The sequence below is a fragment of the Dipodomys spectabilis genome, unplaced genomic scaffold, assembly GCF_019054845.1.
Source record: "Dipodomys spectabilis isolate Male_0828 unplaced genomic scaffold, ASM1905484v1 ptg000046l, whole genome shotgun sequence".
In the NCBI taxonomy this organism is placed as follows: Eukaryota; Metazoa; Chordata; class Mammalia; order Rodentia; family Heteromyidae; genus Dipodomys; species Dipodomys spectabilis.
This window is the reverse complement of record NW_024870723.1, coordinates 6,484,119-6,500,450: the sequence shown is the minus strand read 5'-3', so window position 1 is coordinate 6,500,450 and position 16,332 is coordinate 6,484,119. Positions and strand designations below refer to the sequence as shown.

Below are 16,332 nucleotides of genomic sequence, written 5' to 3'. Positions count from 1 at the left end.
GGTGCAATGTCTGGCTATAGCCATTTGCAGGTTCATGCTCACAGGGACCTGTAAGGCTTGTCTGTTACAAAGCATCAGTATCAGTCAGGCCTGGGGTATTATCATGTACCAGCTACATTATAATACATGTGCAACATACACACATGTCTCCGCTTGTGTGTGGGGGGGGGGGGTACTGATCATAGTACACAGTATTCATGTCTGCGCCTGCCAAGCAAGAGTCTACAGGGCAGGGCAGAGGTTATGTGTCCATCAAAGCCTCAGTTCACCTCGCAGTGAGGTGGACTTCAGGTCTGTGTTTTGTCCCACCCATGTCTACACATCTGTTCGCCAGTGTGTCAGGCCTGAGCTCTGGAGCCTTCAGGAAAGGGCAGGCAGGACTCACATTGCCCATGTCCAGAATGAAGCAATCGCCATTGTTGAAGCTGTCCCAGGACACAGGCACTTCTGTGGCACGGACCACACGCCGCCCTTTGACCTGGAAGAGTCTCTGCACCACCACCTCATTGGGTACCACGTGCTTGAACCCTGAGGCCACGCCTCCTTCCTGTTGGGTCAAGAGAACAGCATTAATCCAGTGATGGAGAAAGGGCATAGGACAGAGCAGTGCCTTCCAACAGCAGATAGATGGCCAGTCACAAACCTACAGCAGATAGATGGCCAGTCACAAGCCTACAGCAGATAGATGGCCAGTCACAAGCCTACAGCAGATAGATGGCCAGTCACAAACCTACAGCAGATAGATGGCCAGTCACAAGCCTACAGCAGATAGATGGCCAGTCACAAACCTGACCATTCCAATTGTCCAGTTTAAGGCTGGAACAGCCTTATGGCCATTACAGGAAGGGAAACGGATCAGAAAAGGAACAATTTTTTTTTTCCCAAGTGAATACTGCTAAGAGTATTAGATTCCCTACAGACTGAATCTCATAATCTACTCAAAAGTGACCCCAGGAGCCACTTTCCTGGATCAAAGAACAGCAAATATTTCTCTTTCACAATCAGCATTCGTCTACACTCCTATTTAATTTTGTTTTCTTCAAGATATTCCTCAGATCACAAAGGCTCAATCGCTATGGGCGTATGTATCATCACAAAGTGAACTCCAAGAAATGGAAACAGGAGGATTTTTGGTATTTTGCTTTTTTTTCCCCTCTCTCCTCTGTTGCTGGTTTTTTTTTTATCTCTGTACCTTTAGTCTTATAAGTCTATGTAAGTGAGTTGGGGAGGATAAAGGGAGCTCAGAAATGGTGGGACAAAGGGTGAACATGTCACTAGACACTATGCTAAACACGACCTATACAACTAATGGGGGAGGGGAGTTGGGAGGGAAAAATAGAGAGAGGGAGTACATTTATTCAAAAATAAATGTACTGGGGCTGGGAAGGTGGCTCAGTGGTAGAGCGCTTGCCTTGCATGCCTGAGGCCCTGGGTTTGATTCCTCAGCACCACAGAAGCAGAAAAAAAAAAGCCAGAAGTGGCGCTGTGGCTCAAGTGGTAGAGCACTAGCCTTGAGCTGAAGAGCTGAGGGACAGCACCAGGCCCAGAGTTCAGGCCCACGACCATAACCCCCCCAAAAAATAAATAAAATAAATGTACTTATTATCTGACTTGTGTAACTGTAACCCCACTGGTACATCACCTTTACAATAAAAAATATATATATTCCTCAGGGTTCCATGATCAAAGTGTAGGGAATACTAGGACTTGAACTCAGGGGCTAGGTGCTGTCCCTGAGTTTTCTGTTTTATTTGTTTGTTTGTTTGTCTCGAGGCTAGCACTCTACCACTTGAACCACAGCTCTGCTTCTGGCTTTTTGGTGGTTAACTGGAGCTAAGAGTCTTACAGACTTTCCTGCCTCAGCTAGCTTTGAACTGGGATCCTCAGCTTTCAGCCTCCTGGGTAGCTAGAATTACAGGCGTGAGCCACTGGTGCCCCGCAGCTTGCTTTTTCTTGTATACAGAATCACCCAGTCTTACGATCAAGAACCACTTTCAAGACCACATCCTATGCTTACAGCTCCAGTGTTTGGCAAACCCCACTTTTGGGAAAAGTTGTTAGAAGCTGAGCACCCCCTGGTGTCCCTTCTTGGTATGACCACAAAACTTTTCAATAGTTCCTATAGCTGAGCAGAGTGGTTGCACGCTATGTCCAAGGCCCTTGGGTCACTCAGTATCAAGGACCTCGTGTGACTGCCACTCTTGACTTGCCCACCCACACCTCAGAGGCCACCAGTAACTTTCCCATCGCTGGAAGAATTGAGTTTGAGTACTAGGGTATAGGGCCAGGGGCCTAGGGGACTGGGTGTAGCAGATGCCTGGGATCTGGTCAAGTACAGAGGCAGGAAGGCTCAGAGAGACTGCTGGGAAATGGGTAAAGTACAGCAGCCTGCACAGAAAATCAGCCACCCAGCACTCGTTTGTGGGACTATGGGGTACTACTGACTGAGCATCCTCTGGGCATCATCTGAGCATCATCTACTGAGGTCCATGTGCCATGCGGTCCCCACTGCTGACCCGGGAGGTGGAGAGCTCTCACTGCCCCACTTCTAGGCAAGGCATGGCGGTTCAGAGAGGTGAAGCATGTTTAGGCTTCCCACTAGTTGCAACAGCTCTGAGTTTCACCCCAAGTTCTATCTTCTGGGTCAGCTTTATCATCCATCAGCTTAAGCACTGATAGATTCCACTCCACTGGGTCTCAAAAACCTTTCCTAAAGAGCGGGTGCTCAGGGCTGGGAATGTGGCTTTCATGCCTAGCATGCATGAAACTCTAGGTTCGATTTCTCAGTACCACATATAGAAAAAGCTGGAAGTGGTGCTGTGGTTCAAGTGGTAGAGTGCTAGCCTTGAACAAAAGAAGCTCAGGGACAGTGCACAGGCCCTCAGTTCAAGCCCCAGGACTGGCAAAAATTAAAAGTGGGTGCTTAAGGGACCCACAGATCATTTCTGCCAATTCTTTAGAGACAAGGAATGAGGCACTAGGCGGAAACAAAGCTCATTCACTTGTTTTCCTATACCCCTGAAATATCTGACATGTTCAAATATTTAGAAATGGAAACTTATGAAAGAAAAAAATGGTTGCTTATATGTCATTTAGCTCTGCTATTAATTCTTCCCTTAGAACTTTTATTTTATTTTATTTTGTGAAAATACTATACAGAGGGTTACAATTACATGGGCAAGGTAATGAGTACATTTCTTACGAAGCATTGTTGCCTCCTCCTTTGTTTCCCCTTATCATCCCTTCCCATATCCCCCCCCAAACTTTTTTATTCTCATCCTTTATTTTCTTCCTGTATCTATAAAATAAAAGAATACTTAGGCCAGGCACCAAATGGCTCACGCCTGTAATTCTAGCAACTCAGGAGGCTGAGATCTGAGAATCACAGTTTGAAGCAAGTCTGGGCAGGAAAGTCCACGAGACTCTTATCTCCAATTAACCACCAAAATGCTGGAAGTGGAGGTATGGCTCAAGTGACAGAGTACTAGCAATGAGTGAAAAGGCTAAGGGACACCACTTAAACCTTGAGTTCAAGTCCCAGTATAGAAAGAAAGGAAGGAAGGAAGGAAGGAAGGAAGGAAGGAAGGAAGGAAGGAAGGAAGGAAGGAAAGAAGGAAGGAAGGAAGGAAGGAGAAGAGAGGAGAGGAGAGGAAGGAAGGAAGGAAGGAAGGAAGGAGAGGAGAGGAAGGAAGGAAGGAAGGAAGGAAGGAAGGAAGGAAGGAAGGAAGGAAGGAAGGAAGGAAGGAAGAGAGAAAGAAAGAGAGAGAGACAGAAAGAAAGAAAGAGAGACAGAAAGAGAGAGAGGAGGGAGGGAGGGAGGGAGGAAGGGAAGGAAGAAGGGAAGGAAGAAAGGGGGAAATGGAAGGAGGAAGGGAGAGGGAGAAGGAATGAAGTAAGGAAGGAAAGGAGAGAGAAGGGGGAGGAAGGGAGAAGGAAGAGAGAAAAAAGAAAGAAAGGAAAAAATACAAGAGAGAAAGAAAATGGGAGAAATGGGAGAGAAAAGGTTCCCATGACTGCATCTCCAATTGTTCTTCAAGCCAGGGGCTCCTAGGACTATGGCAGGCCCAGATTCTACCTGAACAAAGGGTTTCAAGTAACCCAGCCCCAGGGGGACCCCAGAGTTTGTGGGAAGATGGAGGGGAAGAGCTTCTAGAGGGATGGGGAGAAGATCAAGGGATTCTGAACCATCTCAGGGCAGTGTCTTAAGAAGTGGGGTAGGGGAAGGAATCTCAGAACAAGAAGGGTCAGACCCCAAACCAGAGGCTTCCTAGAGACTCCTGACCCCTTCCTGCCCCTTCTCACACTCCAGGGTCAGACCGGGCTCCCAGGAAGAGGCTTTCACAGGAACAAGTCTTGCATAACAAGCCCTGCTCCTCCGGATCTATAATTGATGAGGACACCAGGGCTGAGAGCCTTGGGCTGGGCCTGCCAGGTGCGGGGGCGGCCAGAGGACTCGCAGAAGGTGGTAAACAGGACTGGCCTTGAACTTCACCTTTCCACCATGCCAGTTCCTTTCAGGACTGAAGTCCCAAATCTGGGGCCTGATAGAAATCCCACTCTCTAGGGCCCTCCTCTCTTCCCCAATCATCCCTAAGAATGTCAAGAAAAATCATCTCAGGGCAGGGGAGGAAATGCTAGATGCCATCTGAACCAAGATGGGAAGTTCAGGGTACCCTGAAATGTCCACTCTGAACCAGCTCTGAGCTAGACTCTTCACCTTTGAGTTTGATTCCCAGTTCTGTCACTTGCTAGCTGTGTGGCCTTGAGCAAGTTGTTTAACATCTCTGGACCTTACAGTACTTATTTACAAAATGGTACAAACACTAGTAGGTATCACATAGGGTAAAATGAATTAGATAGTAAAATACTTGGAAGAACTGGCTGTCATCCTAGTTACTCAGGAGGCCGAGATCTGAGGATCACAGTTCAAAGTCAGACTAGGAACAAAAAAAGGCCATGAGACTCTTATCTCCGACTAACCATCCAAATGCCAGAAATGGATGTCTCCATGGGTAGAGTGCTGGCACTGAGTGAAAAAGCCAAGCAAGAACACGAAGCCCTAAGTTCAAGCTCCAGGACTGGACACACACAGGACCAATGCTCCAAAAAATCCCTGGCACAGTTAGAGCAATGTAAGCGTTCAGTGTTAAGAACCTTCCGCTGGCTAGATTTAGAGAAAGGAATTCACCCCACTGAGCCTCAGCCTGTAATGAGAATTAATCGAGACAGTAGCAAGGGCTTCCTGTGTGGTTGTGATTCTTATCATCTTTATTCTTACAAACCTGGGGGACGAGCCTGTCACCTGCTCTTCAGCACTGGCAGATCTGGGGAAATGCTCCTTTGTCCTAGAGAACTTTCATATTTGTGACCATATCAGACTCGTGCTGAGCTAGCCCCTAAGACACAGATGACTAGGAACAGAGATGAGTACACTCCTCCTAGTCTCTGAACCCCCCAGAGACCTGAACCCCTGAGATCTGCCACACTCCACACGCAAGGGATGCCACCTATCACCCACCTTGCTTTAGGTGGTCACCCTGTGCTTGGCTCAGAGCCTAAGAGAATGAGGGCCGCACAAGCCTGGGTTTGAAGCAATCTCCATCAGTTACTGGTCTCAGGTCTCCTTATCTGTAAAATGGGCACCACTAGCCTATGATGTGAGGGCAACCAGAAGGTCTAAATGAGACAACGCATGTCCTCGGCGCAGAGCCAGCCTTGCTGCAGCGACTCTAAGCAGGCATCGCTGAGATGGGGAGTTGAAACTGTAGAACGAATAACAGGTGGAGGAGAGGAGGGTGGGCCTTGCCGAGAGTCTCACAGGGGTCAGGAATGGCCTTAGTACCTGTGTCCTGGGCTGGCTGGAACCTCTCCAAGCACTCTCCCATTTCCTGTCCCGGGGATTGGGAAAAGACCCAGTCCTTCTCCAGCCCAGGGGCCTGGCTCCCCACCTTCCCACCTCTCCTTCTTCAGGGCCCAGGAGTGGCTATGGCTGCGCAGTAGCAGGAGCTCTGCATGGTAAGCTGGCGGACATTCCCTGGGCAGATGCCAGGGAAGCCAGGCCAGGTTGCCTGGCCAAACCCAGGCCACACCCTGCGTTTGCTATCTGCATCTCATGAATACTCGCCCATCATTCAGTCTCTGCTTCACCTGAGAAAGATAAAGTCACTGCCCTGTAGACACAGAAGATCTTAGACCTCTCTCATAGTACGCAGCTCTGAGAGAGAGCATGGCGTACATGGGTGACATACACAAGGCTTTGATCTCACTCTAGAACTCTTCAGGAGGGGCAATGGTGGTTGCATGGGAAGAATGAAAAAAAAAAAAAAAAGAGGAACCTAGCTTTGCAAATCCAAGCCATCCCTGAACCCTTCAAGAAACTAAGTGCCACATGAGGCACTTCTCAGCTTTTTCTTCAACAAATCCTCCCCAGCCCTGCAGGGCTACAACTGGCTCTCTGGGAACTTGGAGGGGGTGGGGGAGGAAAGGCAGGCTCTTAGGAATATCAAGCTTCTTGGGGCTGAGGGTCACACAGTCCCAGCTGTCTGGGGCTCCTAGCATGGCTTTGCTCAGCCTCACTTGGCTGGGACCTAGGGAAAGAGGTCTGTCTTGGCCCAACTCCTAAGAGTTCAAGTTCAAGGGGGAGTCTAGTGAGCAGAAGAGAAATGAGACTAAGAATATCTTATCAGCAGGGTGCTGGTGACTCACGCCTGTCATCCTAGCTACTCAGGAGGCTGAGATCTAAGGATTGTGGTTTGAAGGCAGCTCTGACAAGAAAGTCTGTGAGTGGCTCAAGTGACAGAGTGCTAGCCTTGAACAAAAGAAACTCAGGATCAGTGTCCAGGCCCAGAGTTCAAGTGCCAAGGCTGGCGAGAGAGAGAGAGAGAGAGAGAGAGAGAGAGAGAGAGAGAGAGAATATATCTTATCAAGCACCTAACCCAGTACCTTCTATTGGCAAAACCCTAGGAACTACAGGGTACCAGGTAAAATGGTTGGTTTCCACTAATGGCTGAGAACTTGCTGGGGATCTAAGGAATATAACCCTATGACATCACTGGAAATTTTCTTTTCCCCAGAAGCTTAGAGACGGAGGCTGATTTATCCAAGATCACACTGTTAGGAAGAGTTCAACCTCTGGCCTGTCCATCCATCATTCCACGAGACCAGAAGAACATGGACCTGGGTGAATCCTGCCACTGGGGCATATATAATATATATGTCCTAGACACTCAAAGAAGATGGAGACCAACTCACCTTGTACTTCAGACCAGACTTGAAGTAGCCAAGGAAAGTGGCCGACTCAAAGCCCTGGACCTCACGATGCTGCACGGCCCGACCATTCAGATAGTCATCCAACTGCACGGTAAAGATGGCGGCTGCCCCACTCTCATCCTGGCTACACTTTTCACCTAGAGACATTAGAAAAGCATGAGCCAGGCTTCTGGAAGATGATCTCAAGTCCCAGGGAAAAGAGGAGCACTGCCTGGGTCCAGGCATGGAAGCTGAGCAAGCCGCTGCCTCCTGTGAACTTAGTGAGGGAACACAGGACAATTAGCACTGCAGAACAGAGCTGTGTTATACAGGTTCCAAACCTGCGGGGGAAGGGGCATCACTGGAGCTGGACCATAGAAGTTATGGAGGGGATCCAGGGTCCTCAAAACTGGTGTTCACCTTCACCTTTCTTCTCTATGGATGAGTCTCATCCACAGAGATATGGTGAACTTAGCCAAAGGCAGAGCAGAGGTCAGGGGCAGAGCTGGGGTCTGAACTCTAGAGCCAAGTAGGCTCTAGAGTCTGTGGTGCAGCAACTACTAGCAAGGGCCTGGCCTATAGTTAGGGCCCAGTCATCACTTGGATTGCTGCCATGCCCTGGGGGACCGTACCTCAATGGTTCTTGCTGTATGGGGGTGGGAAGCCTGGGACTGGGGCAGGGGCTGGGTGGGTCAGCCTCACCCAGCCAGTAGTGGAGGTCGTACTGCAGATTTCCATTTCTCAGCTGCACCGTCTTCAGGATGACATAGGCATCGCCTGTGAAGAAGTCTCCGTAGAGGTTGGGGGGCACAGGTACCAGGTCAAACTTCTCCACACGCCAGATCTGCAGGCCGGGCTCCTTCCCCGCCTTGAGAAACTCAGGGTGTTCCACCACCATGCTGCCAGGCTAGGGAGAGAGGGGGCAGAGGCTCAGCAGACACAGAAGTCTTGCGGGGAGAGACCCTGGGCATGAGGGAGGCTGAGTTCCAGCACCAAGAGCCTCTCACTTGGGCCTCCAGCTGTCCCCGTGGCCAAGGCAAGTGGACCCTTTTCTGAGAGTTAGAAAGCTGAGAGATTATCCTCTAAATCCTCAGCCTTGACTAGCATGGGTCCCTCATGCAAGACTCCCTCACCTGGTTTTTTGGGTCAGAGGGTAGACGATAGGGAAGAGGTAGGCAGGGGCTCTGCCTCTCTCCTCCCTTCCCTTTTTATTATCAATTGATCCTAACAACTGAGACACAGAGAGGTAGACCAACTCTGCCAGGGAGGAAACTGTCCAAAGGGAGCATGCACTTCTGGACTATAGGTAAACCTCCCCACTCCCCTGTCCCCCAAGAGTGGCAAATCTAGGGAGCCCCCGGGACTCATCTTATGCCTCTCAGTGCCTTTATGGCTGTTAGAGCTAAAGGGCCCTCAGAGAGTTCATCATCCAGCCCCATTGTGGGAAATCGAAGACCAAAGAAAGGTGAGGGCCCAGCCTTCTGAGGATAGGAACATGACTCGTGCTATCACTTGCCAAGAAGGGACTGGACTGGCCTGTTAAGCCCAAGTGGCCTCCTGCACTGTCTGCCTCCTCCCTCCTGCCCCCCACCCAGTCCTCCACCCACCCACCACCCCGCAGTCCCATTTCTTGGGAAAGGTGGAGAGGACGCAGCCTTGCATCTGCAGGAGCCTGTTGGAGGGGCGGTCAAGGATGAGAAAGGTTGTTGTTTGTTAGACGTGCATGTAGACGGGCAGGATGGTTAAGCTAGAACCAGAGGGGAGAAACCAGCAGGCTCAGGTCACACAGGCTGGAAGGGAGATCTGAGGGGAGCAAAAATCAGATGGGAGAAATCAGAAAGATGGGATAGGCAGGAAGGCAGAAAGACCAAGAGTAGTTATCACCAGAGTGAAAGAGCAGAGAGGAGAATAAATAATAGGATGACAATTAAGCAGACAGGGATGAGATATAGGAAAGAGGGGAGGGACTAGGCGAGAGAGAAAAGGAGAGAAAGTAGTAAGTGAGAGGGAATCCATGGGAGAAGAGATCAGAAGGTGGGAGGAGAGCAGTGGAGGTCATCAGAAGTCAGACAAGGAAAGGAGAAACAGGGCTGCAGGGATGAGTGGGTGAGGGAGAAGTCCCTCTAGAGTAAGGTTAGCTTGAAGGGAGGGAAGCAGCCCTGGTCCCCTGAGGTCCCCGCTCCCCTCCCCTGGCCAGAGCCCAGAAGCAGCAAGAGATACTTACAAAGCAACAAAACAGTTTTTCCATTCTAGACCTGAATTACTCCCTTTTCCTAGCGCTGTATCTGCAAGAACTTACAATAGAGAGTTACTCCGGGAGCCCCCGTGTGGGGGGGAGAGGGAACCCCCTCTGGGCACTCACCCGGGTCTGGGTCCCCCTCCCCTGGGGTGCTGGCGCCGGGGCTGAACCCCGAGACGTGGTGGCCGCCAGGGCGGGTGACAGCGCGCACAGAACCAGGACCAGCGCGCCCAGCCGCGCGGAGGAGCCGTGCAGCGCCATGGCAGCCACAGTGCAATGTCAGAGCCGGTCCGCAGCCTCACATCCTCCCGTCCCCAGACCTTAAGTAGCTGCCCGCCCAGTCCGCCCAAACTCGGGACCGCCCCGCAGGGAGGGCGCAGGGCAGGGCGCTGTGCCCTGATCCCCGCGGGGGAAGTGGGGAGGGGGTGGGGGGAGGCGGGGATCAGTCCTGGATCTTGGAGACAGCTGGATTGCCACTGGGACCGACCCGACCTGGGCGCGGTCTCGAACCTCCCCGGGCAGAGACCCAGCCCAGAGCCTGACATACAGCAGGTGCTAGGTCAGGGCTAGCTAAGTGGATCCAAGAAAGAAGGATGGGGAGCCCATCTCCGGTCTCCTTCCGTGTGACCTCCCGCAAGCCTCCCCTGCGTTCTGTACCTAGCATGTTCCTGAAGCTCTCTGCATAATGGTGTGTCAGAACATAGTTTTCAGAGTGAGTACTTAGGAAGAGCCGGGTGTTACTCAAATGGCTTGAATCCACAGTAGCTCTGGCAGAACTCCCACCCAAGGCAGCTGGCATAGCCACCAACTACAGGAAGGGAAGGCAAACCTCAGAGAGGGGCAGGGTGGGTCAGAGACCTGCAACATGGCTCAAGTCTGTAATCCTAGCTACTTAGCAGGCTGAGATCTGGGGATGAGTTCCAAACCAGCCCAAGGCTGCTTTCCAGCCCCTAACAGACTTTGGCTTTTCTCTTTTTGTGCCAATACTGGGGCTTGAACTCAGAACCTGAGCACTGTCCCTTAGCTTTTTCCGCTGGTATTCTACTATTTGAACCACAGCATTTTTTTAATGGTTAATTAAAGAGATAGAAATCTCATGGTGTTCCCTTCAGCACACATACTTGCTAAAATTGGAACAATACAGAGATGATTAGTCTGGCTCTTGCATAAGGATGACTTGCAAATTTCAAGCATGCTATATTTTTATAAAATGATATTTATCAAAATGAACTCCAAGAAATGGAAACAAGAGTGGTTTTTTGTTGTTGTTGTTGTTAGTTTACTTCTTTTTTCTCCTTTGTCGTTTTTGACTTCTGTACCTTTTGTCTTGTGAGTCTATGTAAGTTTATCTGTTTGGGGGAGAAAAAGGGGGGCACAGAAATGGAGGGACAAGGGGTGAACAAACGTAGCAGTGATACTCTCTAGACCCTATGTTGGAAATGAACTATACAACTAGTGGGGGAGGGTTTGGGAGGGAAAAACAGAAAAGGAAGGAAGAGGTGACATTGTTGAAAAGTACTTATTACTTGATTTATGGAACTGTAACCCCTCTGTACATCACCTTTACAATAACAATTTTTAAAAAAAGAATTTCATGGCCTTTCCTTTCCCAGGCTAGCTTCGAACTACAAGTTTCCTGAGTCGCTAGAATTATAGCCATGAAATACTAGTGCCCAGCCTTTAAATGACATTTATTTGTTTTGCTTTTTGTTGTTGTTTTGTTTCGTGTTTTTGGTGCCAGTACTTGGGCTTGAACTCAGTACCTGGGTATTGTCCCTGAGTTTTTTCTGCTTAAGGTGCTAACACTCTACCACTTGAGCACACAGCTCCACTTCTGGCTTTCTGTGGTAACTTGGAGGTGAGTCTCTTGGGCTTTTCCTGCCCAGGCTGGCTTCAAACTGTGATCCTCAGATCTCAGCCTCCTGAGTAGTTGCATCTGTTTTAAAAAGGTTTATTTTTAACAAAACCTGAAGTTACTTCCATGTACAAAGTTGTTCTTTTTTGATACTCTTTATATCTTCCCATGGGGAACACTTTAGATTCATGTCTTGCAGATAAGAAGCCCATGCTTCTTGAGCTGGTGGCCTGTTTTCTCTGTACCCACTCTCCTGGGCAAGGGAGAGTCTCAATCTTCTCCCACGCATTATGGGAAGTAAGAAGTTGAAGACCTGGGCTGGATTTCTGCACATTACTTGCTTTTTTTCCATACTTCTGGTTCCCTATCTACTGCAGGCCATTGCCCTTGCTTAGGGTTAGATTATTCCTATAAAAACAGCCTGGCCTGCAGTTGGGCAAACAGTCAACCATCCCAACTCCTCCTGGAACCCGGGTTAGAAAGCTTCTTATCTAATGTGGCTGAAATTTGCTCTTCCCCATCCACAACTTCCTCCTCCTTAAGAGGGAAGTGGGGCTCAGATCAAAGGCTAAGAGAATAGAGTGGAGAGAAGGCAACTGCCACCACAGGAAGAAGCTTCGTGGAGGAGGGAACTTGTAATCTGGGCCTTGAAGTGGAGGGAACAGACTGGGCAAAGGGCAGGCAAACACAGGCCATGTCCAGGGAATAATGAGGGTCAGCTGATGTGTAGGGGATACGAGGAGATGAGGCTGGCCAGGGAGGCAGGTGCCCCAGAGACCTATGAATCACACTGAAGAGTCGACTTCATTGGGCGTCTGTGGAGAGCCTTAGAGAGATGCTGAGTTCTCAAGTGTTCCATGGCCTGGGTATGCCCACCCTCAGGCCCATGAAGCCTGCAGAGGAGCCACCTGGGCTAGACTCAGAGTGCTCTCCCCTCCTCGCAGGAAGATTTAAGCCCACTGCTCATGCCTTCTTGATGGCTGCATAAGCCAGTTTCACCTCTCTGGAGAGCAAGTTGGTTTTTAAATTCAAAACATACATTTCCTACAGAATTACTTACAGATGAACACCAACATATACGTGCAAGGATGTTCACTGAAGCATTGTTTGGAGGAAACTGGAAAAGATCCAAGTATACTGGCTTAAATAAATTATAGAGCTGCCATACAATGAACCACTATGCAGCTGGGGGGGGGGGGGAGAGAATGAGTTTGATTCGATGGTGCCAGGCACACAGTAGGCACTCAATAAGCTCAGAGAAACATCCAGGTGCACAAAAAAAAAAGCAAACTGTAGAACAATAATTTCTCTCCTATTCCTCTTTTCACAGACCTCCCACAAGAAGTCAATAAACACTAAACTGTTCAGGCAGCCCGCTTGAAAGGATGAAAGAGAAGATTTCACTCTAGGACATGGAGAGGCTTGCCTGATGCTGAAGGAAATACCCAGATCACTGCAATTATCAGCACTCTTTCCAGGGTGATGGATTCCAGTGAGAATGACACAAACGATAGAATCTAGTAAAATCATGGAACTGTACACTTACAGTGAACGAATTATGTATAACATACAAAGTATACCTCATGACACTTGCGGGGGAAAAAGTTTTCAGATGCATTATACTCAAGTTGACATGCTGAATTGAGTCTCATTTATCCGACTACTTAAAGATGATCATTGAAAAACTTTCAAAAAGTATTGCTGTAGGTATTAAAACTTTAAAAGCATACATCCAATATAAATTTCTTTTCCTATAGGACACTAATCTTGTGTGTGTGTGTGTGTGTGTGTGTGTGTGTGTGTGTGTGTGTATGCCAGTACTACAGCTTGGACTCGGGGCTTGGGCTCTGTCCCTCAGCAATTACAACTCAAGGCTGGTACTCTACCACTGGAGCCACAGCTCCATTTCTGGCTTTTTTGCTGGTTAGTTAAGAGATAAAGAGTCTCCCTTCCTTTCCTGCCCTACCTGTCTTTGAACTACAATCCTCAGATGTCATCTTCTTGATTAGCTAGGATTATAGGTATGGCCCACTGATACCCAGTATAGAAACAATGCTTTTTAGACTTAAAGGGATACTTGCTTCTTAGACAATTCAGAAAATGCAAGTGAACATCAAGAGGAAACGTCCTTATCCTCTCAGCCCCACAAAGGGAACCTGAGGCCACAGCCCGCCTGCCTGGCTGAGCAGCCCCCCTTACAGAACAGTGTGGCTGGGACTTGCCCAGTTGGTGATTAACAGGCCACGGTGGCTCAGCTTAGACCCCAAGGTCAGTGACCACCAGTCCAGGGTCCCTGGCTTCAGGTTAATGATCACAGAGGTCCTGCAGCTTTGCCTGCCTTGTAGGTTTGGAACTTGGTTCCTGGTCCTAGCTTTCTGGGACCCCCAGGGTGGGGAACCCTCAAAGAGGACATCAATACTTGCTGACTCGGTTCCTTGCCTAGAAGATGATGTGTAGGTTCAAGAGAACTCAGGTTCTCTTGAAGCACCTCCCCTCCCCCATGCCAGGGCTGGCTTTATCAACGACTTCCTGGATAGCTTTGGGCAGTTCATTGTCCATCTGCTGGCCTCAGCGTCCCCATGTACAAAAAACAGGGGAGGCCCCGCTGCGGTCTGACTCTAAGCCTCATTTCCAGGACAGCACTCCCAATGCTGGCTGTACAATCATACCCAGAATGCACATGTCCCTAAGCTGCAGGTCAGAGGAGAGAACCAGGTCACCCCTATGGGTCCTTTTGAATCAGATAGCCCAGGACCCCTGATTTAAGCCAGGAAGAGCAGGATGCCAAGCCAGGGAAACTGAGGCTTGGAGAGGGGCAGTCACTTACTCAGGGTCAGTCTGCTGGAAGGAGGCATTATTGAGATTTGAACATACATCCAACCCACTCCAAAGCCAGTGGGACCAGGCAGGAGCCCTGGCACCGCCTGGCAGGAGTAGGGCCACCCTACAGAGTCTCCAAGTTGTGGTTGCTAAACCACCCAAGCCCATGCCAAGCTGGTAGTCAGGAGTCTCTAATAGGAGGAGGCACCAAGAAAGCCATGAGTGTCCAGGACAAAGGTTTGGCCACTAAGTGGAGGACAGACTGTAGTCTTTTCCTTGCAACACATGGCACTCAGATCCAGCACGGGTTCTTTGACGTGGGACAGCCAGACTCCCCACCAACTTCCTCCATCAGTCTATCTGCTGCACCTCCATCTTGATCTTCATCCTGCTCAGTGCCACACACTTAGCAGCTATCCAGTGTCCACTACAGGATGAAGTGGTACAGCCCACACTCCTCTGCAGACCCTGGGGGACTGTGGCTGGCCCCAAGCTGCCCCCCCCTCCCCCCCCCCACCTACAACTGGCCCTAGACCCTCATTCTCTCTGTGACTGACCTCAGGCCAGTCTCTGTATTTCTCTGGGTCTCTCAGTATGGTTAACATCCACTAGGCGTAGCCTCATCCGCACCCCCCACCCCCTCCACCCCCCAGCCATGATATACAAAAGACCTTGGCTGGGCCTGAAGACACCACCCTGTTCTTTTCCTTCATCTCAAACACTGTTGTTCTGGATTTCCCAGGCAGCCAGCCATTCTCATACAGCTTGTTTGCTTTTGCTAACACTGTTTCTCTCTCTAGTCCTCCTGGGAGCACCGCCCCTCTGGCCTAGGGCTCTGCCAGCAGGGACAATGGTCAGTAAACAGAGAAGCCAGTTATGAAACCCAGTGAAACTGGACAGGGCCTAGACAGCTCCTGGCGAGCCCTGTGGACTGGAAAGAACTCAGCTTTAGAATCGAGTGGCCTGCGATGAAGGCCTCAGTTTCCTCATCTATAAAATGGGGGAGGATGAGACTGAGCCCAGGAAGCCATGAGGGGGTCCAAGGCCTGACACTCAGGAGAACCTCCCCAAAAGTGAGCACTGTCTTCCTGAACAGTCTGCTTGGCTGGCACAGAGGCAAGACACATCCACCAAGGAAGAGCAGCATGGAACGAGGGGGGTGAGGAAGTCTATGGATCTTGCAGTGGAACTTGTGTTCAAGACTGAGCTGTGTGACCTAGAGCAAGGTCTTTCCCTCTCTGAGTCTCAGGTAATGCATCTACAAATACGGACAGTGATGTCCAGTTGCAGAATGTGGGGTGGGGGTGGGGTGAGGAGGGCTGAGTACATTACCCAGAGCAGGGCTGGGTAGCAATAATGAGCATCAGTTTCTCCTTGTTGTTATGACAACACCAAGAAAAAGAGGATGATGCCTCACCACCACAAAGCCAGTGCCTGGCATGACAAACCTAGAACTCAGGTCTCTGGACAACCAGGCCAGAGCCAAAGTCTAGGTTTCTATGGATCAGGGCTCCCTGACAGGCCAGCTGGGCCTCTGCCTTGGCCAAGTTCATCCTGGGTGTGGACAGCAATTGGGCAGATAGCCAGTGAGTCTTGGCTGATGCCACCTATAAGAGGCCAATCATCCCAAGGACTGAAGCCACTGGCCCTCTCCAATCTTCCAGAACCAACCCCACCTTATGCAGCAAGCCAGGGCAGGACATCCAGAGGGGCCCCGCCCCACCATTTCCTGACCCCATGCCCTGGAAGCTGCAAGGTTTGGCCATCCATAGTGTGAGCCCCAGGGGCCCTTTGTGCCAGGATCCATAGCAGCAGCAGGCTCTCCCCTGCCTTAGGGGAGGAGCTTACCCTGGGAGACTTGGGGATACAAAGAATTGGGTCCTAGCCTCTCTATCCTGTCCCTGCCCTCCCTCCCCACTCAGGATCCTGGACCCTGCCAAGGGAACCTAGGCAAAATACAAATGTACAGCATGACAGAGGACCAGCTGCAGACACAGTGACTCGAACCCACAGAAGACTCGGAGGACACCGTCTGTAGGTAGGTCTGCTGGCAAAGGAAGGTAGGGTTTGTGATGCCCCAGCCAGGACCAGATGGAGCAGGAGAAGCCACGGGGGAGCTCCACAGAGGGAGGACTTTCCAAGAGGGAGAAAAACAAAGGGAGGGACCCAT

General features: G+C 50.2%; 1 protein-coding gene and 1 non-coding gene across 4 annotated transcripts in view; one reads left to right on the top strand and one right to left on the bottom strand.

Annotated features, from left to right (window-relative positions):
• Gsn (gelsolin) overlaps positions 1–16,332 on the bottom strand; it is a 57,913-nt gene that overhangs the window by 16,049 nt on the left and 25,532 nt on the right. Inside the window, exons 3-6 of one of the 3 annotated variants that reach the window (XM_042678616.1) lie at positions 9,473–9,542; positions 7,951–8,155; positions 7,252–7,406; positions 386–547 (exon numbers count right to left, since the gene is read on the bottom strand). In XM_042678616.1, the coding sequence (XP_042534550.1) occupies positions 386–547; positions 7,252–7,406; positions 7,951–8,155; positions 9,473–9,496 (546 nt within the window). In that variant the 5' untranslated portion in view covers positions 9,497–9,542. Of the gene's footprint in view, positions 1–385; positions 548–7,251; positions 7,407–7,950; positions 8,156–9,472; positions 9,543–9,610; positions 9,790–16,332 lie in introns of those variants that run through there. The other 2 variants (XM_042678615.1, XM_042678618.1) reach the window with 2 other exon arrangements.
• LOC122107147 lies at positions 10,587–10,694 on the top strand. Its single transcript, XR_006147293.1, has one exon. It is a non-coding gene; the product is annotated as a U6 spliceosomal RNA (small nuclear RNA).